The sequence below is a fragment of the Salvelinus alpinus genome, chromosome 36, assembly GCF_045679555.1.
Source record: "Salvelinus alpinus chromosome 36, SLU_Salpinus.1, whole genome shotgun sequence".
Classification (NCBI taxonomy): domain Eukaryota; kingdom Metazoa; phylum Chordata; class Actinopteri; order Salmoniformes; family Salmonidae; genus Salvelinus; species Salvelinus alpinus.
Genome location: NC_092121.1, coordinates 8,975,126 through 8,996,913, shown reverse-complemented (window position 1 = coordinate 8,996,913; position 21,788 = coordinate 8,975,126). Strand labels below are relative to the sequence as shown.

The 21,788-nt window shown below is 42.5% G+C and overlaps 2 protein-coding genes, 1 long non-coding RNA gene and 2 other non-coding genes across 6 annotated transcripts; 2 read left to right on the top strand and 3 right to left on the bottom strand.

The window, feature by feature from the left end:
• The first annotated feature begins 90 nt into the window (after positions 1-90).
• LOC139565322 (apoptosis regulator BAX-like) lies at positions 91-12,395 on the top strand. Its single transcript, XM_071385548.1, has 6 exons — positions 91-223; positions 6,879-6,927; positions 10,484-10,660; positions 10,779-10,914; positions 11,136-11,240; positions 11,354-12,395. Exons 1-6 carry the CDS (start codon positions 151-153, stop codon positions 11,450-11,452), a joined length of 639 nt encoding a protein of 212 aa, XP_071241649.1. The 5' UTR covers positions 91-150; the 3' UTR covers positions 11,453-12,395.
• On the bottom strand, positions 4,393-15,368 carry LOC139565325 (uncharacterized). Of its 2 annotated transcripts, XR_011672890.1 has the most exons (6): positions 15,319-15,368; positions 13,072-13,147; positions 12,677-12,806; positions 8,929-9,017; positions 8,216-8,265; positions 4,393-4,407 (listed from the first exon to the last, which is right to left on the bottom strand). It is a non-coding gene; the product is annotated as an uncharacterized lncRNA (long non-coding RNA). The 2 variants fall into 2 exon arrangements; XR_011672889.1 differs by lacking the exon at positions 4,393-4,407 and having other exon boundaries at positions 8,203-8,265.
• On the bottom strand, positions 12,426-12,509 carry LOC139565562 (small nucleolar RNA SNORD35). Its single transcript, XR_011672929.1, has one exon. It is a non-coding gene; the product is annotated as a small nucleolar RNA SNORD35 (small nucleolar RNA).
• Positions 12,912-12,994, bottom strand: LOC139565558 (small nucleolar RNA SNORD35). Its single transcript, XR_011672924.1, has one exon. It is a non-coding gene; the product is annotated as a small nucleolar RNA SNORD35 (small nucleolar RNA).
• A 200-nt stretch (positions 15,369-15,568) lies between the features above and the next one.
• On the top strand, positions 15,569-21,679 carry LOC139565323 (apoptosis regulator BAX-like). Its single transcript, XM_071385549.1, has 6 exons — positions 15,569-15,691; positions 19,022-19,070; positions 19,721-19,885; positions 20,002-20,137; positions 20,357-20,461; positions 20,574-21,679. The coding sequence occupies exons 1-6, from the start codon at positions 15,661-15,663 to the stop codon at positions 20,670-20,672; spliced, it is 585 nt and encodes a 194-aa protein (XP_071241650.1). The 5' UTR covers positions 15,569-15,660; the 3' UTR covers positions 20,673-21,679.
• Positions 21,680-21,788: the final 109 nt, after the last annotated feature.

Sequence of the window (21,788 nt, the reverse complement as noted above, 5' to 3'; positions counted from 1 at the left end):
ATTTGTATTCATTGTTAATTAAACTTGCTATAGTCTTAGTCTTTTGTAAGTTGACTACTCATAAATGTTATCGGCCCTCTATGTAGTGCTCTAGCAAGCTGGCATTCGTAAACGAGCAAAACGAAGCCACTCCTCTAATACAGTAAACATATGTCACATGACTGCAGGCGGAAGCAAACTCAAAGTAATCTTAAAATGGCAGCGCTGTCGGGAGGCGATTCAGGTAAGTGATAAACACAATCGATACGGATCCGTGGTACTGATATCGTAATTATCGTGAGCAGGAACGAAAAGTATTTGTCGCGATTTAGCTAACTTTTGTTTGTTGCCGGTTGGACCCAGGCGTGTCGAGCTAGCCAGCTAACATAACACCCAGCCATCCCATCTCTGAAACATGACCTTACACATAACTTGGTAAACGATCTAGGAAAGCTACATTATTGTTATCTAGCTGTTCAACCCGGGGAAAAGTGTTAACGTAAACTCGTACATCGCCTTGGTCCGTACAATTGCCCTTATTTTAGCGCCCCAAAAACGTAATACTTCCAGATCAACTGTAATGTCAATACCATTGTAAAGCACAATTTCTCTCCTTTCCAACATTATCAATTACACGACCTAAACGCTGCCCGTTTCTGCATAATTCAAGCAGACAATGAGCCCTGTCGGGTATTTTTTTAAATGGCGGGTGGGGAAGTGAAACTAATGCGTGATAGTGAGAAGGAGAGATGTTGTGTGGGAAAATTGCTTTTTTTCCACTCGATCTGTCCAACTTATCACCTTATCGCCTCTAAAATGTAAATAAAACACTATAAAGAGTTTATATAATGTGTCATTACATACCTATTTGAAGGTTTGTGTCGAATTTGAATCGGGTTTTTAGAGCGGTGCTAAAGTGATCTTAGAAGTAAACAGCGGCTTTGAGAATGATGATCGCATGCAATGATGACGCAAAAAATGACTAGGTACCCCCGTCACTGTCCATTTCTTGTTTTTAAACGATAAGAGAAGTGCTACACCTGGTGGAGAGAGAATGTAAGACATAAATAGTTGCTTTACGTGTGCTGTACGTTACGACATGACACGTCCCGATGTAAAGGGGGGTCTGTTTTTTTCAACTTTTCTCCAATACTATAGATCCATTACCATGTCGATCAACGCTTGAATAGAAACCTAGTTCACACCTCCGATTTTCAAGTCAACACAGTCGCTACAGTCCCATTAGTTTTCTTTGTAGCCTCGTTTGAATGTTGCGCACATTTGTACGGAATGGGGTGAGTTTACGGTAGTTAACTTGTTTCCTTTTCTCACCAAACTAGCTTGAAAGCCTGTATGTGATAGTCTGTAATAAACAATTGGTATATATTTTTTAATTCACCTTTATTTAACCAGGTAGGCTAGTTGAGAACAAGTTGTCATTTACAACTGCGACTTGCGACAGCCCAATCATTTGTTTTATGTTGGATATTCGGTTTTCACTCGTCAATAGCTATTGAACCAAGCATGCCATGACAATGAATATTCTGAATCAGGGGATTCGAACCAGGGACTGTAGTCACGCCGCTTGCACTGAGATGCAGTGCCTTTGACCGCTGCGCCACTCAGGAGCCCAAATATAAAATGGTAACAGAGGAGTGGCTTCATTTTCACATTTGAACCAAGCATGCCATGACATATTCTGAATTAGGGAAGGATTGAGAACAATCAACACCTTTTTGTGTGTAAATCGTACGATTTTTTTGAAGCTTGAAATCAGATTTATTTATTTATTGACACAAAAAAGCTCTGGATTGTTCTCCATCCTTCCCTGGTTTAGAATATACAATTTTCATGGCATGCTTGGTTCAATAGCTATTGACGAGAGAAGTGAATATCCTATATAAAACAACCTTTACCTTGGTACTGAACCATATACCTACCGGCTCTCTAAAAAGTTGGTTAAACAATACTTTCCTGGGGATATTTTGTCTCACATCTCAAGCAGGTGAAGGACAAACCAGACAATCGGTACAGTACATTTAAATGTAATTTTATTCAACATTCTGTCAAGGAACATTTACACGATTTTGAAGGCATTAGTTTCAGGCTGTATTTACCAATTTTGTGTTTATTATGGATCGCCATTAGCTGCTGCTAAGGCAACAGCTACTCTCCTGGGGTCCAGCAAAATTAAGGCAGTCAATACAATTTTAACATCTATTTATTTTTATTTGACTAGGTAAGTCTGTTATGAACAAATTCTTATTTACAATGACGTCCTACCAAAAGGCAAAAGACCTCCTGCGGGGACGGGGGCTGGGATTCAAAATAAATATAGGACAAAGCACACATTACAACAAGAGACAACACTACATAAAGAGAGACCTTAGACAACAACATAGCAAGGCAGCAACACATGACAACACAGCATGGTAGGAACACAACATGACAACAACATGGTAGCAACACAACATGCGAGCAGCACAAAACATGGTACAAACATTATTGGGCACAGACAACAGCACAAAGGACAAGAAGGTAGAGACAACAATACATCATGCAAAGGAGCCACAACTGTCAGTAAGAGTGTCCATGATTGAGTCTGTGATAAAAATGTCGAGTTTGAGTGTTTTTTGCAGCTCGTTCCAGTCTCTAGCAGCAGCGAACTGAAAATATGAGCGACCCAGGGAAGTGTGTGCTTTGGGGACATTTAACAGAAAGTGACTGGCAGAACGGGTGTTGTATGTGGAGGATGACGGCTGCAGTAGATATCTCAGATAGGGGGGAGTGAGGCCTAAGAGGGTTTTTATAAATAAGCATCAACCAGTGGGTCTTGCGACAGGTATACAGAGATGACCAGTTTAGAGGAGTATAGAGTGCAGTGATGTGTCCTATAAGGAGCATTGGTGGCAAATCTGATGGTCGAATGGTAAAGAACAACTAGCCGCTCGAGAGCACCCTTACCTGCTGATTTATAAATGATGTCTCCATAATCTAGCATGGGTAAGATGGTCATCTGAATCAGGGTTAGTTTGGCAGCTGGGGTGAAAGAGGAGCGATTACGATAGAGGAAACCAAGTCTAGATTTAACTTTAGCATGCAGCTTTGATATGTACTGAGAGAAGGACAGTGTACTGTCTAGCCTTACTCCCAAGTACTTGTTTGAGGTGACTACCTCAAGCTCTAAACCCTCAGAGGTAGTAATCACACCTGTGGGGAGAGGGGCATTCTTCTTACCAAACCACATAACCTTGTTCTGAACACCTCCAAAACAAAGGTTAAGGGTAGAGAAAGCTTTGTTGTATAGCATTTAACAAAATCCAGGGAGGGGCCAGCTGAGTATAAGACTATCATCTGCATATAAATGGATGAGAGCTTCCTACTGCCTGAGCTATGTTGTTGCTGTAAAGTAAGAAGAGTGCAGGGGCCTAGGATCGAGCCTTGGGGTACTCTCTTGGTGACAGGCAGTGGCGGAGACAGATGTTCTGACTTTATACACTGCACTCTGAGGAAGTTAGCAAACCAGGCCAAAGACCCCTCAGAGATACCAATACTCCATAGCCGGCCTACAAGAATGGAATGGTCTACCGTATCAAAAGCTTTGGCGAAGTCAATAAAAATAGCAGCACAACATTGCTTAGAATCAAGGGCAATGGTGACATCATTGAGGACCTTTAAGGTTGCAGTGACACATCCATAACCTGAGCGGAAACCAGATTGCATACCAGAGAGAATACTATAGACATCAAGAAAGCCAGTCAGTTGATTATTGACAAGTTTTTACAACACTTTTGATAAACAAGGCAAAATAGAAATAGGCCTATAACATTTAGGATCAGCTTGATCTCCACCTTTAAATAAAGGACGAAACGTGGCTGCCTTCCAAGCAATGGGAACCTCCCCAGAAAGGAGACGGGTTAAAAAGGTCGGAGATAGGCTTGGCGTTGATAGGGGCAGCAGCCTTAAAGAAGAAAGGGTCTAAACCATCTGACCTAGTTGTTTTTTGGGGGGGTCAAGTTTCAGGAGCTCCTCTAGCACCTCGGACTCAGTGACTGCCTGCAGGGAGAAACTTTGTAGCGGGGCAGGGGAAAAAGAGGGAGAAGCATCGGGGATAGTCGCATTAGAAGGGGTGGGAGATGAGGAAATGTTGGATGGGCAAGGAGGCATGGCTGAGTCAAATAGGAATCCTGACTTAATGAAGTGGTGATTAAAGAGCTCAGCCATGTGTTTCTTGTCAGTAACAACCACATCATCAACTTTAAGGGCCATGGGCAGCTTTGAGGAGGAGGGTTAATTCTCCAGGTCTTTAACAGTTTTCCAGAACTTCTTAGGGTTAGACCCACTGAGAGAGAACTGCTCCTTAAAGTAATTAACTTTGGCCTTCCGGATATCCTGAGTGCACTTATCTCACAACGAGAGCCAGTCAGCCTGTAAAAACATAATACATTAACAGATTTCGCAACACACTGTGTGCCCTCCGGCCCCTACTCCACCACTACCACATATCTACAGTCCAAAATCCATGTGTACATGTGTGTATTGTCAAATCAAATTGTATTTGTCACATGCGCCGAATACAACAGGTGTAGACCTTACAGTGAAATGCTTACTTACAAGCACTTAGCCTCTTGGACCTAGACGTGGCGCTCTGGTACCGCTTGCCGTGCGGAAGCAGAGAGATCAGTCTATGACTAGGGTGGCTGGAGTCTTAGGCAATTTTTAGGGCCTTCCCCTGACACCGCCTGGTATAGAGGTCCTGGGTGGCAGGAAGCTTGGGCCTGGTGATGTACCAGGCCGTATAGGGAGAGGTGACCTCCCTATATGCTGTGTCATCGTTGTCGGTGATCAGGCCTACCACTGTTGTGTCATCAGCAAACTTAATGATGGTGTTGGAGTCGTGCCTGGCCGTGCAGTCATGAGTGAACAGGGAGTACAGGAGGGATTTGAGCACGCACCCCTGAGGGGCCCCCGTGTTGAGGATCAGCGTGGCGGATGTGTTGTTACTAGAGTTCGACCGATTAATTAGGGCCGATTTCAAGTTTTCATAACAATCAGATAACGGTATTTTTGGACACCGATTTTTTTTTAATCCAGTGGGGAGACAAGTATTTGATACACTGCCGATTTTGCAGGTTTTCCTACTTACAAAGCATGTAGAGGTCTGTATTTTTTTTTAATCATAGGTACACTTCAACTGCGAGAGACAGAATCCAGAATAGCAGAACTAGAAATTAGGTAAAACTGATTTAAGTTTCCCTGCATTAAAGTCCCCGGCCACTAGGAGCGCCGCCTCTGGATGAGCGTTTCCCTGTTTGCTTATGGCGCAATACAGCTCATTGAGTGTGGTTTTAGTGCCAGCCTCAGTCTGTGGTGGTATGTAGACAGCTACGAAAAATACAGATAACTCTCTAGGTAGATAGGGTGGTCAACAGCTTATCATGAGATACTCTACCTCAGGCGAGCAAAACCTTGAGACTTCCTTATATATCGTGCACCAGCTATTATTTACAAATATGCATAGGCCCCCGCACAGTGTCTTACCAGAAGCTGCTGTTCTGTCCTGCCGATAGTTTATAACCCGCCAGTTGTATGTTCTTAATGTTGTCGTTCAGCCACGACTCGGTGAAACATAGGATATGACAGTTTTTAATGTCCTGTTGGTAGGATATACGTGCTTTCAGTTCGTCCCATTTATTTTCCAGCGATTGAACGTTAGCCAGCAGGATGGAAGGCAAGGGCAGATTAGCCACTCGTCGCCTGATTCTCGCAAGGCACCCTGATCTTTTGCCTCAAAATCTCAGTTTCCTTCTCCAGCGAATCACGGGGATCGGGGCCTGGTCGGGTGTCTGCAGTATACCCCTCGCGTCCGACTCATTGAAAAAGAACTACTCGTGCAGTTTGAGGTGAGTAATCCCAGTTCTGATGCCCAGAAGCTCTTTTCCGTCATAAGAGACAGTAGCAGCAACATTATGTACAAGACAAGTTAAAAACAATATAGCATGGTTGATTAAGAGCCGATAAAACGGCAGCCCTCCCCTCCAGCGCCATTTTCCTCAGTGCTCATGTTATCATGTCTGTGCCTGTGTTGCTTCACAGTCCCTGCTGTTCCATAAGGTGTTTAAATGGAATTTTACTGCTTGCGTCAGTTACTTGATGTGGAAAAGAGTTCCATGTAGCACTGTACGCCTTCCATAATCTGTTCTGGACTTTAATGGTGTATTAGACTGATTCATCAGACTAGTATGTGAGTGCTAGCTAGCTGTGTTTGTTACATTTAGTCATTTGGGGGTGGGGTTTGATGTTTTCAGAAGATGGGCAGGGACTCTGCTGTTTTCACGGAGAAGCTGGTTCCACCATTGGGGTGCTAGGACACAGAAGTGCTTGGACGGCTGAGTGGGAGCTCCCCTCCTGTAGGGGTGGGAGGGCCAGATGTGGCAGTCCGAGTCTTGTACTTCATACTTAAGTGTTGTCATTCCAGAAACATCATAGACGTACTACAGTTAGGCTAGTCATCTTGGACCAGCCCAGCTGTTACTAATGTCAGCTGACAAGTCCACTTCTGAAAATGAGCCAGCTGGTGTTTTAACTTCGTTTCACATTGTCACACTGAACTGGTCATGAGACATGCATACTTCAGTAGCTACTTGTTCAAGAATATCTTTGTGTCACATTTCAAACATGTTTAGAACATTACATCATATATTTATGACTGCCCAGTTTCGAAATGACAGACACCCATACCAGGCTAATGCTACCCACGTGACTCAGTCAGGAGGACTTCAAGAATTCAGTATTTGCCAGACTAACCACACATAGGCATTGTCTTAAATTGCCTCTACCTACCTGCCCTTGGTTTATGTCCTGGTAGTACTAACTCCAGTGCTGCTTTGTGTTCTCAGGTAATGGAACTGATCAGGTACTAGAACTGGGAAGAACATTACTGACAGAGTGAGTATACCTTGTTTACTCCTGAATTTGATCTTTATTCACATTTGTCTGACTTATTTATTTATTTTTTATTTCACCTTTATTTAACCAGGTAGGCTAGTTGAGAACAAGTTCTCATTTGCAACTGCGACCTGGCCAAGATAAAGCATAGCAGTGTGAACAGACAACAACACAGTTACACATGGAGTAAACAATAAACAAGTCAATAACATAGTAAGAAAAAAAAGAGAATCTATATACAATGTGTGCAAAAGGCATGAGGAGGTAGGCAATAAATAGGCCATAGGAGCGAATAATTACAATTTTGCAGATTAACACTGGGGTGATAAATCATCAGATGATCATGTGCAAGTAGAGATACTGGTGTGCAAAAGAGCAGAAAAGTAAATAAATAAAAACAGTATGGGGATGAGGTAGGTAAATTAGGTGGGCTATATACCGATGGACTATGTACAGCTGCAGCGATCGGTTAGCTGCTCAGATAGCAGATGTTTAAAGTTGTTTACATTTACATTTACATTTAAGTCATTTAGCAGACGCTCTTATCCAGAGCGACTTACAAATTGGTGCATTCACCTTATGATATCCAGTGGAACAACCACTTTACAATAGTGCATCTAACTCTTTTAAGGGGGGGGGGGTTAGAAGGATTACTTTATCCTATCCTAGGTATTCCTTAAAGAGGTGGGGTTTCAGGTGTCTCCGGAAGGTGGTGATTGACTCCGCTGACCTGGTGTCGTGAGGGAGTTTGTTCCACCATTGGGGTGCCAGAGCAGCGAACAGTTTTGACTGGGCTGAGCGGGAACTGTACTTCCTCAGAGGTAGGGAGGCGAGCAGGCCAGAGGTGGATGAACGCAGTGCCCTTGTTTGGGTGTAGGGCCTGATCAGAGCCTGAAGGTACGGAGGTGCCGTTCCCCTCACAGCTCCGTAGGCAAGCACCATGGTCTTGTAGCGGATGCGAGCTTCAACTGGAAGCCAGTGGAGAGAGCGGAGGAGCGGGGTGACGTGAGAGAACTTGGGAAAGTTGAACACCAGACGGGCTGCGGCGTTCTGGATGAGTTGTAGGGGTTTAATGGCACAGGCAGGGAGCCCAGCCAACAGCGAGTTGCAGTAATCCAGACGGGAGATGACAAGTGCCTGGATTAGAGGGAGATAAGTCTCCAACTTCAGAGATTTTTGCAATTCGTTCCAATAATCAGGCTGTAATACACAATTTATTTGGTACATATAGCCTGAAGCATTGGAGTTCAAATTGTTAATGTTCCTTAAAATCAAATTTTTACTTTACCGGTTGTCTGTGTGGTTTGTCCTTAAGAGCACGCCATCTTCAATGTCCGCCTAAAATGACATACCCAAATCTAACTGCCTGTAGCAAGGATATGCATATTCTCAATACCATTTGAAAGGAAACACGTTGAAGTTTGGAAATGTGAAATTAATGTAGGAGAACATAATAGATCTGCTATAGGATAAGAAAAAAACTTTTATATTTTTAGTTGTTGCATTATCTTTGAAATGAAAAAGAAAAAGCACACATTCAGCTAGGAAGCTGGAGGTCATTTAGATTGTGTCCACAAGAGGGCAACAGTGTATGTGCAAAGTTCCAGACTGATCACTTCAAGAATGAGCAAGCAACATGACATTTAGTATGAAGTCATCCAGGTGTCCCTCAAGATTTGCCCAAGTGGCAAATTTAAAATCTTAACTACAGTAAACATACAAAAATGCTATACTAATAAAATATACAAGTTTACACACTCCCAGTAATGTCATGCATGATGGATCATTAGCTTCCCTACATAAAATGTACTGACAGGAGATGTGACAAGAATGCTGATCCAATGTCTCCAAACACAGTGAAATATTTAAGGGCCAAGTTAGCAGCCAACACACCAAACACACCTAGTTAATAAATAAATTGTACACACTAAGTATTTAGAACCCCTTCTACACAAGGTTGTGCTGCTGGTCCCAAGTCTCTTTCTGCTGTAAAGCACTTACCATCCTCTAATTGTAGGCTGGCTAGGTATTGACACCTCTAGAGGGACGGGTGGTGGTTTGTTGTGGAGCCAGAGAGAGCAGCAGTCAGGCTGGGGGGGAACAGAGAACTTCAATGTTGTCTCTTTGAAGTCAGTCTTTACCACAATTGCGGTCGATTTTCAGATATCTTTCTTTGCAAGTTGAACGAGTAGAAATAAAATCGATTGTGCATACTATATGGACCGTTTTAGGATATGAAAAATGATTTTATCAAACAAAACTACATTTGATCTCTAGGACCCTCAGGATGACAAATCAGAGCAAGATTACATCATGTAAGTACGTTACTTACCTTCAGATATGAATCTATTAAACCTGTCGCCGTGATAAGTGTTTTGTTATGCCCTCAAACAATAGCATGGTATTTTCACTGTAATAGCTACTGACAATAGGACAATGCAGTTACATTAACAGGAATAAGCTTTCTGCCCATAAGTCATGTACCGGGAAAAAAAAGTAAAACGACTGTCCTGTAGACGGGACACCGATCCATAAGAAGTTCTCTTTCTGGAACTGCATTATTGTTTAAGGGCTTGTAAGCATGTCACAGTAAGGTCTACACATGTTGTATTCTGCGCATGTTATCTTTCTCCAATTAATTGGTATATACAGCCTGAAACATTGGAGTGCAACATTTTATAAAACGTTCAGCCAGAATGTGGACTAAAATTACATTTGAACTTACTCCACTGGTTGTCTGTGTGGTTTGTCCTTTAGACACAAAATATTCACAGGTAAATGTTGTTTACCACACTTTTTAGAGAGCTGGTAGGTTTGCCCCTGCCAGCTGAATGCGAGCAATATTTGTTCTTTGGTTAGCTGACGCTTGGATATTGTGTTTACGTCGCATCTGTCAATAGGATGAAAATGCACATCAGAACCATATACCTACCGGCTCTCTAAAATGTCTGGTATAACAAAATATTTGCCAAGTAAAAAGTAACACAAAATTATAACGAGGCTGGGGGGGGGGGGTTGTCAATAGTCCAAGTGGCCATTTGATGAATTGTTCAGCAGTCTTTTGTCTTGGGGGTACAAGCTGTTAAGGAGCCTTTTGGTCCTAGACTTGGCGCTTTAGTACTGCTTGCCTTGCGGTAGCAGAGAGAACAGTCTGACTAGGGTGGCTAGAGTCTTTTGCATGGCAGGAAGCTGGATGGCAGGAAGCTTGGCCCCAGTGATGTACTGGACCGCACGCCCTAACCTCTGTAGCGCCTTACGGTCAGATGCCGAACAGTTGCCATACCAGGCGGAGATGCAACAAGTCAGGATGCTCTTGATGGTGCAGCTGTATAACTTTTCAGTCTCCTGAAGGGGAAAAGGTGTTATCATGCCCTCTTCACGACTGTCTTGGTGTGTTTGAACCATATAGTTTGTTGGTGATGTGGACACCAAGGAACTTAACTGTCAACCCGCTCCACTCCAGCCCGCCGAGGCTAATGGGAGCATGTTCGACCCTCCTTTTCCTGTAGTCCACGATATACTAGCTAGTTATTTACCCGGGACCCTCTTTTTGCAGTTTCATCTACGAGCGGGTTCGTCGCCATGCTGACAGCGGGACTCAGTTGTCAGTGTCACGGACCCAGTTGTTTGGGAGTATGCTGTGTGAACCCGAATGCATACCCGAATGCATGAAACTGGCCCTGTGCCTGGAGCAGATTGGAGTTGAGCTGGATGGCAATATACAACTCCAAAGGTATCTTAAACCAAGGACTTAGAAAGGGACTCCAGCTCTTTGCTTGAATAGATATTCACTTTAAATTGACCTCTGGAGTTTGTGCAATAGTCAGAGCATCTCTTGTTTTCCCCTTCAGTATGTTAAATGATACTGCACTCCAGCCCAGCCAGGAGGTTTTTATGAGAGTGGCCCGTGAGATCTTCTCTGATGGGACGTTCAACTGGGGCAGGGTGGTGGCACTCTACTACTTTGCCTGTCGGCTGGTCATCAAGGTGAGGGTGGTCAGTGGTAGTATTTTATTTAGCTCCTTTCTCTCTCAATCATTCTCTCGCTCTCTTGTCCTCCGTTAGACAAAGGAAACAGGGCTCATCTCAGTCGGAATAGAGTCACTTTTGTAAACCGCAGCGCTTGGAGTGGAACTGCAATTTACACGTTTTGGGATGAGTTGGTTTCTTCATTGTGCAATAAGACGGCATCACCTTTCTCTCCTCAGGCTCTGTTGACCAAGGTCCCCGACATCATCAGAACCATTATCAGCTGGGCTACAGACTATCTGCGAGATCATGTGATCAACTGGATTAGGGATCAGGGTGGCTGGGTAAGGAATCAGTAGATGTGCTTTCCCCACATTGGCATGTTTTTTTTACAGATGTCTTTTTGAAATTGTGGTGATGATGGTTGAAGACAACGGTGTCTCTTCCTAATTCTTAGGAGGGAATCCGTTCCTACTTTGGCACTCCCACTTGGCAGACTGTGGGGGTGTTCCTCGCTGGAGTTCTTACAACTGTGCTGGTCATCCGCAAGATGTGAGGGGGAGGAGAGCCTGAGAGAAGGACATTGAGGGGTGGGACATAAGTCCGGGTGGTAGAGGCAGACATGTGGTGGTGAATGGAAGATGTTTCTGGAGAAGGAAAAGGCGAGGAAAAATAGAGTTGGTTGGAAAAACGGCAACGTTTGGACCCGATCAACCACTCCTCTTTCCTGCCCTCCATCGCAAAGGATTGAGTCAGATTCAAGGTTCTTCTTACCTCTGTTCCACACACCGCTGAAAATGTGAGCGGCTCTTGACCGTACATACAGGAGAGAAGGATGGAACGAGATGTGTAGAGAGGCTCGGCCAGGGCACATCTTTTAATTAATTTTTTATTTCTTGCAAACAAGTCACTGCATGACATTTTGTTGCTCAAGTCTTATGAACTGATGACAAATTATTTCCCCCCCCCTCAGGTCAGCCATGAAAATCTGCTGTGCTTTATTTCTGTTGCACTTTTCTTCCATTGAGTCTCTCCTTTTTCCTATCTGATCCATCTCTTCATGGTATCTCTTTGCTAGAGTATGCATTTTGGGGTGTCTGATCATTTATATGTGCATATGTGACCATAGGATCAGATGTTGCAGGTACGTGTTTGTGCAATTCTACTGCAGACACACTGTCCTCAGATGTTTACCTCAGCATAGTGTTCAAAGTACTGTATTCTATGGTGGGCTATTTAAAAGCAGACCATACCATAGTCCTTCAATTAAATGCTCTTTTTATACACCTTGTTAATGTGTTAAAATAAATAAGAAAGTTACCTTATTTGTTAAGTTGTCAGTGCCTTGGTTCTTTTCTTTTCTACAATAAATTGCTTTGATATTGTTCGCATTTCTTCACTTTCTATCGTTTAACACTTGTCCCACAAAACAATATTTTTGCAGTGACACTTGTTGGTTTTAATATGAACATAAAATAAAAATGATTTATTGATTGCGATCATTATTAAGCTGTCCTTTTCTTGGTATGACAACTGCATCAGTGTTGCCATTAGGCAGTGTCATCAGAGCCACATGGGCTTGGAAGACCATCGTGATAAAAACATAATTTGCAGCCAACATCAAATCTGATTTAATGGAACTTCAACTGTAGTGCAACAGTGAGTTACAGCCATCCTTGCAGTAGGAAAGGCACGATCAGCCAATTATTGGATACAGCCTGGCGGGAAAAAACACATACGAGGTAGAAAAGGCTCAACAGTATGACAGAGATCCTCTTACCTGAAGGCAGGTGAGAGATGAACCGACATGTTCTTGTGCCTCTTCTCAAAGCGGTTCTATTTGCGGATGTAATGCAGGTAGTCACGTCTGATGACGATGGTCCTCTGCATCTTCATCTTGGTCACCACGCCTGAAAAGGCAGAATCAGGTCAATGTGTGGTCAATCTTAGAATACATCTAAGCACTGATCTAGGGATAGGAGTAGACCGTTGAATAGGGTGAGCAGGGGGTTTCGGTCGTTGCATCAGTAATGCCATAAGGCATTGTCGTCATAACCAGAAGGCTTGGAAGACCATCGTGAGAAAAACATCACTTGCAGTTCAGTGAGAAAACAAAGCTGACTGTTTTACATCCAAATCAAAAACAATAAACATCAAGGAAATGTAAAGACTAACCGGAGAGGATACGACCACAGATGGAGAGATTTCCAGTTAAGGGGCATTTCTTGTCAATGTAAATGCCATAAATAGCCTGTTGAAACAAAATACATGTTAGGTCCTCTGCAAATCTGGCTGGTCTCAGACGACGGTTACACGTGGTCTGCAGTTGAGGCTGGTTAGACGTATTGCCAAATTCTCTACAACGACGTTGGAGGCAGCTTATGGTAGAGAAATGAACATTCCATTTCCTTGCAAAAGCTCTGGTGGACATTCCTGCAATCAGCATGCCAATTGCAAGCTCCCTCAATTTGAGACATCTGTGGCATTGTGTGACAACTTCATATTTTAGTGTGGCCTTTAATTGTGCACAGCACAAGGTGCACCTATGTAATGATCATGCTGTTTAATCAGCTTCTTGATATGCCACGGGTGGATGGATTATCTTGGCAACAAGTTTGTGAACATTTTATAGAAATAAGATTTTTGTGCATATGGAACATTTCTGGGATCCTTTATTTTCACTCATGAAACCATCAGGTTACATCTATACTTTTGTTCAGTATGGATTCCAAAGCCCTCCTATAACTGCATCAGTGTTGCCATTAAGCAGTGTCGTCAGAGCCTCATAGGCTCACACCGTGAGAAAAAAATAATTTGCAGGTAAATCAATGTGCATTTTGAAATAGACCTGACTACAGAGAAGCAGTAGATCGGATAGGATGTACTAGCAAGATTTACAATCTATAAAGCTGACCATAATGAAAGTTCAGAAAAGTCAGAGCTAGCTATAATCAAAAGCAGAGCAAAATAACTAGGTAGCTAAAAACAATAGCCGTATAAAGTCCATGACATTTGGAATACACAAGTTGAGAAAGTAGACAGCTGAGTTTAGCCAGCCAGCCAAGTTAGCGTAAAAACTAACCTAACGGCTACAGGCTTTTTCAGTACGTTAACTTGTTGGCCGGTGGCGGTATTTAGTATTTCGGATGACTGACGTGCCCAAAGTAAACTGCCTGTTACTCAGGCCCAGAAGCTAGGATATGCATATAATTGGTAGTATTGGATAGAAAACACTGACGTTTCCAAACCTGTTAAAATGTCTGATTATAACATAACTGATATAGCAGGCAAAACCCCAAGGAGAATCCATCCAGGAATATATATTTTTTGAGCTCACCACTCATTATAATGGCTGCCTATGGGAATATCAAACGAATACCTCGCAGATTGCAGTTCCTAGGGCTACCAGTAGATGTCAACAGTCTTTAGAAAGAGTTTCAGGCTTGTTTTTTGGAAAATGATCTAGAATTTGTAGTTTTTCTAAGTGGCTCCCATTTTGGCTGTAGTGTTGTGGCGGGCGTCGGTGAGCGAGTGCACTTCGTTATTTATCGGTAATTAACATACTATTCTGTCTTAAATTTGATTGTATATTTACATATTAGGGTACCTGAGGATTGATTAGAAACGCTGTGAGTTGTTTGGACGAAGTTTATTGGTAAACTTTGGGATTCATTTGTATGTATTTTTAACGAGGGAAACAGGTCTATTACTGAATCAAGCGTACCAACTAAACTGACTTTATTGGGATATAAAGGACTATATCGAACAAAACGACCATTTGTTACGTAGCTGGGACCCATGGGATTGCAAAAAGAGGAAGATCTTCAAATGTAAGTGATTTATTTTATTGCCATTTCTGACGCCTCTGCTTGGTCGGAAAATGTTTAATGCTTTCGTAAGCAGGGCGCTGTCCTAAGATAATCGCATGGTATGCTTTTTCCGTAAAGCCTTTTTGACATCTGACAACAAGGCTGTATTAACAAGAAGTTAAGTTTGTATTTTCATGAATGCCTAATATTACGATTTTGTATTCGGCCGATTTCACCGGAAGTTGTCACATTTGATCCCGGTAACGAGATTTCCGCTCCAAGGGGACCGAGCTTCTCGCGCATACATTTATCTAGCAATGACATGTTTTAGCTATCAACTTCCATAAATCAGTATACTTCGATTATCAACTACAGATGAAGCATACGCCCAATGCTGTAAAGACCTAGTTAGCAAACGTCCTAGCTGGATCTCCGACAACACGCTCCACACAGGACAGGGCCTGGAACCATTAAACAATTAAGGGCCCAGTCTACTTTGAGATCCTTCAATCGCATGCTTTCCGTTTAACTGACGCTATTTATTGTACGCCATGATGTTTTTTTACTATCAACAAAGCACATTCATTTCGCCACGCTGTTTTTCTTAACGTACTTGTGCGTCCGCCTTCTTTGCCAGCCGAGTCGTAAAGAGAATTAAGCATGCGCGCGACGGACAGAAGTCAGACAGGACAGGATATGACGTTTAAGAAAGGGCAAGGCAGAAGCGGAACGTTGGATTCCATTTGTGTCAAAATATTTGTATTCATTGCTGATTAAACTTGCTGTAGTTTAAGTATTTTGTAAGTTGACTACTCATAAATATTATTGGCCTTCTACGTAGTGCTCTTGCAAGCTGGCATTCGTGAACGAGCAAAACGAAGCCACTCCTCTGGTACTGTAAACATATGTCACATGACTGCAGGCGGAAGCAGACTCAAAATAATCTTAGTACAAGATGGCAGCGCCGACGGAAGGAGGCGATTCAGGTAAGTGACATGACTATGATAAACACAATCGATACGGAACCGTTGTACTGATATCGTAATTATCGTGAGCTGGAACGAAAAGTTTTTGTCACGATTTAGCTTACTTGCTAAATAATTGAGTTTTGTTGTCGGTTGGACCCAGCCGCGTCGAGCTAGCCAGTCAACTAGCTAACATAACACCCAGCCATCCCATCTCTGAAACATGCCCGTACACATGACTAGGTAAGTTAGCTACCTAGGAAAGCTACATTCTTGTTAGCTGTTCAACTGGGGGAAAAGTGTTACAGGTAACTTGTTTCCTTTTCTCATCAAGCTAGCTTGTAAGCCTATATGTGATAAACAGTTAATTGGTATATACATATACAGCCCAAACATTTGTTTTGGATATTCGGTTTTCACTCGTCAATAGCTATTGAACCAAGCATGCCATGACATAACGTTATATTCTGAATCAGGGGAGGATGGAGAACAATCGACACCTTTTTTGTGTGTAAATCTTAGATTTTTTAAAAGATTGTAATCTGAACAGAAACTTTGAAATTTACACAAGAAAAGCTCTGGATTATTATCCATCCTAAACCCGATTTAGAACATATTTTAGTTGTCATGGCATGCTTGGTTCAATGGCTATTGACGAGTTAAGCGAATATCCGATATAAAACAACCTTTACCGTGGTACTGAACCAAATACAGATGAAGTCGGAAGTTTACATACACTTATGTTGGAGTCATTAAAACTCGTTTTTCAACCACTCCACAAATTTCTTGTTAACAAACTATTGTTTTGGCAAGTTGGTTAGGACATCTACTTTGTGCATGACACAAGTAATTTTTCCTCTACTTTTTTACAGACAGATTATTTCACTAATAATTCACTGTATCACAATTCTAGTGGGTCAGAAGTTTACATACACTAAGTTGACTGCGCCTTTAAACAGCTTGGGAAATTCCAGAAAATGATGTAATGGCTTTAGAAGCTTCTGATAGGCTAATTGACATAATTTGAGTCAATTGGAGGTGTACCCGTGGATGTATTTTAAGGCCTACTTTCAAACTCAGTGCCTCTTCGTTTGACATTATGGGAAAATCAAAAGAAATCAGCCAAGACTTAAGAAGAAAAAAATGTCGACCTCCACAAGTCTGGTTCAGCTTTGGGAGCAATTTCCAAATGCCTGAAGGTACCACTTTCATATGTACAAACAATAGTACACAAGTATAAACACCATTGGACCACGCAGCCGTCATACCGCTCAGGAAGGAGACGCGTTCTGTCTCCTAGAGATGAATGTACTTTGGTGTGAAAAGTGCAAATCAATCCCAGAACAACAGCAAAGGACCTTGTGAAGATGCTGGAGGAAACAGGTACAAAAGTATCTATATCCACAGTAAAACAAGTCCTATATCGACATAACCTGAAAGTCCGCTCAGCAAGGAAAAGCCACTGCTCCAAAACCGCCATAAAAAAGCCAGACTATGGTTTGCAACTGCACATGAGGACGAAGATTGTAATTTTGGACAAATGTCCTCTGGTCTGATGAAACAAAAATAGAACTGTTTGACCATTGTTATGTTTGGAGGGAAAAGGGGGAGGTTTGCAAGCCGAAGAACACCATCCCAACCGTGAAGCACGGGGGTGGCAGCATCTTGTTGTGGGGGTGCTTTGCTGCAGGAGGGACTGGTGCACTTCACAAAATAGATGGCATCATGAGGCAGGAAAATTATGTGGATATGTTGAAGCAACATCTCAAGCCATCAGTCAGGAAGTTAAAGCTTGGTCGCAAATGGGTCTTCCAAATGGACAATGACCCCAAGCATACTTCCAAAGTTGTGGCAAAATGGCTTAAGGACAACAAAGTCAAGGTATTGGAGTGGCCATCACAAAGCCCTGACCTCAATCCCATAGAAAATTTGTGGGCAGAACTGAAAAAGCGTGTGCGAGCAAGGAGGCCTACAAACCTGACTCAGTTACACCAGCTCTGTCGAGAGGAATGGGCCAAAATTCCCCCAACTTATTGTGGGAAGCTTGTGGAAGGCTACCCGGAACGTTTGACCCAAGTTAAACAATTTAAAGGCAATGTTACCAAATACTAATTGATTTTATGTAAACTTCTGACTCACTGGGGATGTGATGAAATAAATAATTCAATGTGCTATTATTCGGACATTTCACATTCTTAAAATATAGTGGTGATCCTAACTGACCTAAGACATTGAATTTTTACTCTGATTAAATGTCAGGAATTGTGGAAAAACTGAGTTTAAATGTATTTGGCTAAGGTGTATGTAAACATCCGACTTCAACTGTACCTACCAGCTCTCTAAAAAGTTTGTTAAACAACACTTTCCTGGGGATATTTTGTCTCAAATCTCAAGCAGATGAAGGACAAACCACACAGACAATCGGTATAGTAAGTTTAAATTAAAGTTTATTCAACATTCTGGAAAGGAACATTTACATGATTTTGCAGGCATTTGTTTCAGGCTGTATATACCAATTAATTGTGTATTACAGACTGATTAGTCAGACTAGTTTGTGAGCGCTAGCTAGCTGTGTTTAATTTGCATTTTTAGTAATTTAGCAGACACTCTCATCCAGAGTGACTTACAGTTAGTGCACTTATCTTAAGATAGCCATGTGGGACAACCACATATCATAGTAAAGTACATTTCCCCTCTAAAGTAGGGGGGGGGGGGGGGGCTGTGGGATTATTTAAGATACTCTTTAAAGGGGTAGGGTTTGAGGTTTCCAGAAGATGGGCAGGGGGAAGCTGGTTCCACCATTGGGGTGCTAGGACACAGATGTGCTTGGACTGGGCTGAGTGGGAGCTACCCTCCTGTTGGGGTGGGAGGGCCAGGTGTGGCAGTCTGAGTCTTTGTACTTCATACTTAATTGTTGTCATTCCAGAAACATCATAGACGACTAGCCTAACTGTAGTACATCTTGGACCAGCCCAGCTGTTACTAATGTCAGCTGACAAGTCGACTTCTGAAAATGAGCCAGCTGGTGTTTTAACTTCGTTTCACATTGTCACACTGAACTGGTCATGAGACATGCATACTTCAGTAGCTACTTGTTCAAGAATATCTTTGTGTGTCACATTTCAAACATGTTTAGAACATTACATCATATATTTATGACTGCCCAGTTTCGATTTGACAGACACTCATACATTAGCCTGGCTGATGCTACCCACGTGACTCAGTCAGGAGGACTTCAAGAATTCAGTATTTGCCAGACTACCCACACATAGGCATTGTCTTAAATTGCCTCTACCTGCCCTTGGTTTATGTCCTGGTAGTACTAACTCCAGTGCTGCTTTGTGTTCTCAGGTAATGGAACTGATCAGGTACTAGAACTGGGAAGAACATTACTGACAGAGTGAGTATACCTTGTTTACTCCTGAATTTGATTTTTATTCACATTTGTCTGACTTAATCAGGCTGTAATACACAATTGAATTGGTAGATATAGCCTGAAACATAGGAGTGCCAAATCGTGTAAATGTTCCTTACAAGCCAGAATGTTGAATAAAATTACATTGATACTTGCATTACCGGTTGTCCGTGCAGTTTGTCCTTCAGACGCTCGAAATTTGAGACACAATTTCCACAGGGAAGTATTGTTTACCAGACTTTTTAGAGATCCGGTAGGTATATGGTTCTGATGTGTATTTTCATTCTACTGACAGATGCGACGTAAACACTTGCACAGTATGTAAACAATAGCCAAGCGTTAGCGAACCAAAGACCAAACATTTCTCACATTCATCTGACCTACCAGCTCTCTAAAATGTCTGGTAAACAACACTTTCCTGTGGATATTTTGTCTCAAAGGACAAACTGCACAGACAGCCAGTAGAGTAAGTTCAAATGTAATTTTAGTCAACATTCTGGCTGAATGTTTTATAAGAGTTTGCACTCCAATGTTTCAGGCTGTATATACCAATTAATTGTTTGTTACAGCCTGATTAATCAGACAGGGATCTAAATATACTAGCTAGTTGCTTACCCGGGACCCTCTCTTCGCAGTTTCATCTACGAGCGGGTTCGTCGCCATGCTGACAGCAGTACTCAGTTGTCAGTGTCACGGACCCAGTTGGGAGGGAGTGAGCTGTGTGACCCCAACCACAAGAAACTGGCCCTGTGCCTGCAGCAGATTGGAGATGACCTGGATGGCAATACACAACTCCAAAGGTATCTTAAACCAAGGACTTAAAGGGACTCCAGCTCTTTGCTTGAATAGATATTCACTTTGAATTGACCTCTGGAGTTTGTGCAATAGTCAGAGCATCTCTTGTTTTCCCCTTCAGTATGTTAAATGATACTGCACTCCAGCCCAGCCATGAGGTTTTTATGAGAGTGGCCCGTGAGATCTTCTCTGATGGAAAGTTCAACTGGGGCAGGGTGGTGGCACTCTTCTACTTTGCCTGTCGGCTGGTCATCAAGGTGAGGGTGGTCAGTGGTAGTATTTTATTTAGCTCCTTTCTCTCTCAATCATTCTCTCGCTCTCTTGTCCTCCGTTAGACAAAGGAAACAGGGCTCATCTCAGTCGGAATAGTCACTTTTGTAAACCGCAGCGCTTGGAGTGGAACTGCAATTTACACGTTTTGGGATGAGTTGGTTTCTTCATTGTGCAATAAGACGGCATCACCTTTCTCTCCTCAGGCTCTGTTGACCAAGGTCCCCGACATCATCAGAACCATTATCAGCTGGGCTACAGACTATCTGCGAGATCATGTGATCAACTGGATTAGGGATCAGGGTGGCTGGGTAAGGAATCAGTAGATGTGCTTTCCCCACATTGGCATGTTTTTTTACAGATGTCTTTTTGAAATTGTGGTGATGATGGTTGAAGACAACGGTGTCTCTTCCTAATTCTTAGGAGGGAATCCGTTCCTACTTTGGCACTCCCACCTGGCAGACCGTGGGGGTGTTCCTCGCTGGAGTTCTTACAACTGTGCTGGTCATCCGCAAGATGTGAGGGGGAGGAGAGCCTGAGAGAAGAAAGGACAAAGAGGGGGGGGCATAAGACTGGGAGGGAAACTGGGTAGTAGAGTAGTAGAGGTAGACATGATGTGGGAGTAAATGGGAAGTGTTTCGGGGGAAGGAAAAGGTGAGGAAAAATAGTTAGGAATGGAAAAGAAGCAACTTTTGGACCACTCCTCTTTCCCACCCTCCATCCATCCATCCATGGCAAAGGATTGAGTCAGATTCAAGGTTCTTCTTGCCTCCGTTCCCTACACCGCTGAAAAATGTGAGCAGCTCTTGACCGCACACACAGGAGAGGATGGAAAGAGATGTGTAGAGACTCAGCCAGGGCACATCTTTTAATTAATTTATTTTTTTATTTCTTGCAAACAAGTCGCTGCATGACATTTTGTTGCTTAAGTCTTATGACATTTTCCCCCCCTCAGGTCAGCCATGAGAATCTCCTATGCTTTATTTCTGTTGCACTTTTCTTCCATTGAGTCTCCTTTTTCCTAGCTGATCATTCTCCCTCCCTCTCTTCATGGTAACTCTTTGCTGGAGTATGCATTTTGGGGGGTGTGTCTGATTATTTTACGTGTGATCATAGGATCAACAGATGTTCCAAGTACGTGTGTGTGTGTGCAATTCTACTGCAGACACACACACAGCACTGTCCTTCTCTCACAGATGTTTACCTCTCTCTCAGCATAGTGTTCCAAGTACTGTATTCTATGGTGGGCTATTTAAAAGCAGACCATACCATAATCCTTCAATCAAATGCTCTTTTTATACACCTTGTTAATGTGTTAACAAATAAGGAAACTTTCTTATTTCTTTTAAGTTGTCAGTGCCTTGGTCCTTTTTTTCTTTTCTACAATAAATTGCTTTGATATTCACTTTTTTTCACTTTTTCTATATCTTTTGTAAACCTCTTGTCCCCCAAAACAATCTTTTTGCAGTGACACTTGTTTGTTTTTGTTGTAATATGAATATAAAATAAAAACGTTTTATGGATTGCGATCATTATTAAGCAATGACATATTTGCGGAAAGATGAATTCAAAACTATTGCCTGCTTATACACAAATTCTCAACTGGAAGCATATCCAAAGACGGTGTCTAGTAGTCAT

Bases quoted from the DNA above. Each gene is read 5' to 3' on its own strand.
- LOC139565323 (XM_071385549.1), top strand. From the start codon at position 15,661: ATGGCAGCGCCGACGGAAGGAGGCGATTCAG. The intron at 19,886-20,001 runs GTATCTTAAACC...TTTCCCCTTCAG, and splicing joins GGCAATACACAACTCCAAAG to TATGTTAAATGATACTGCAC. The intron at 20,138-20,356 runs GTGAGGGTGGTC...TTCTCTCCTCAG, and splicing joins CCTGTCGGCTGGTCATCAAG to GCTCTGTTGACCAAGGTCCC.
- LOC139565322 (XM_071385548.1), top strand. From the start codon at position 151: ATGTCACATGACTGCAGGCGGAAGCAAACTCAAAGTAATCTTAAAATG. The intron at 10,915-11,135 runs GTGAGGGTGGTC...TTCTCTCCTCAG, and splicing joins CCTGTCGGCTGGTCATCAAG to GCTCTGTTGACCAAGGTCCC. The intron at 11,241-11,353 runs GTAAGGAATCAG...CCTAATTCTTAG, and splicing joins TTAGGGATCAGGGTGGCTGG to GAGGGAATCCGTTCCTACTT.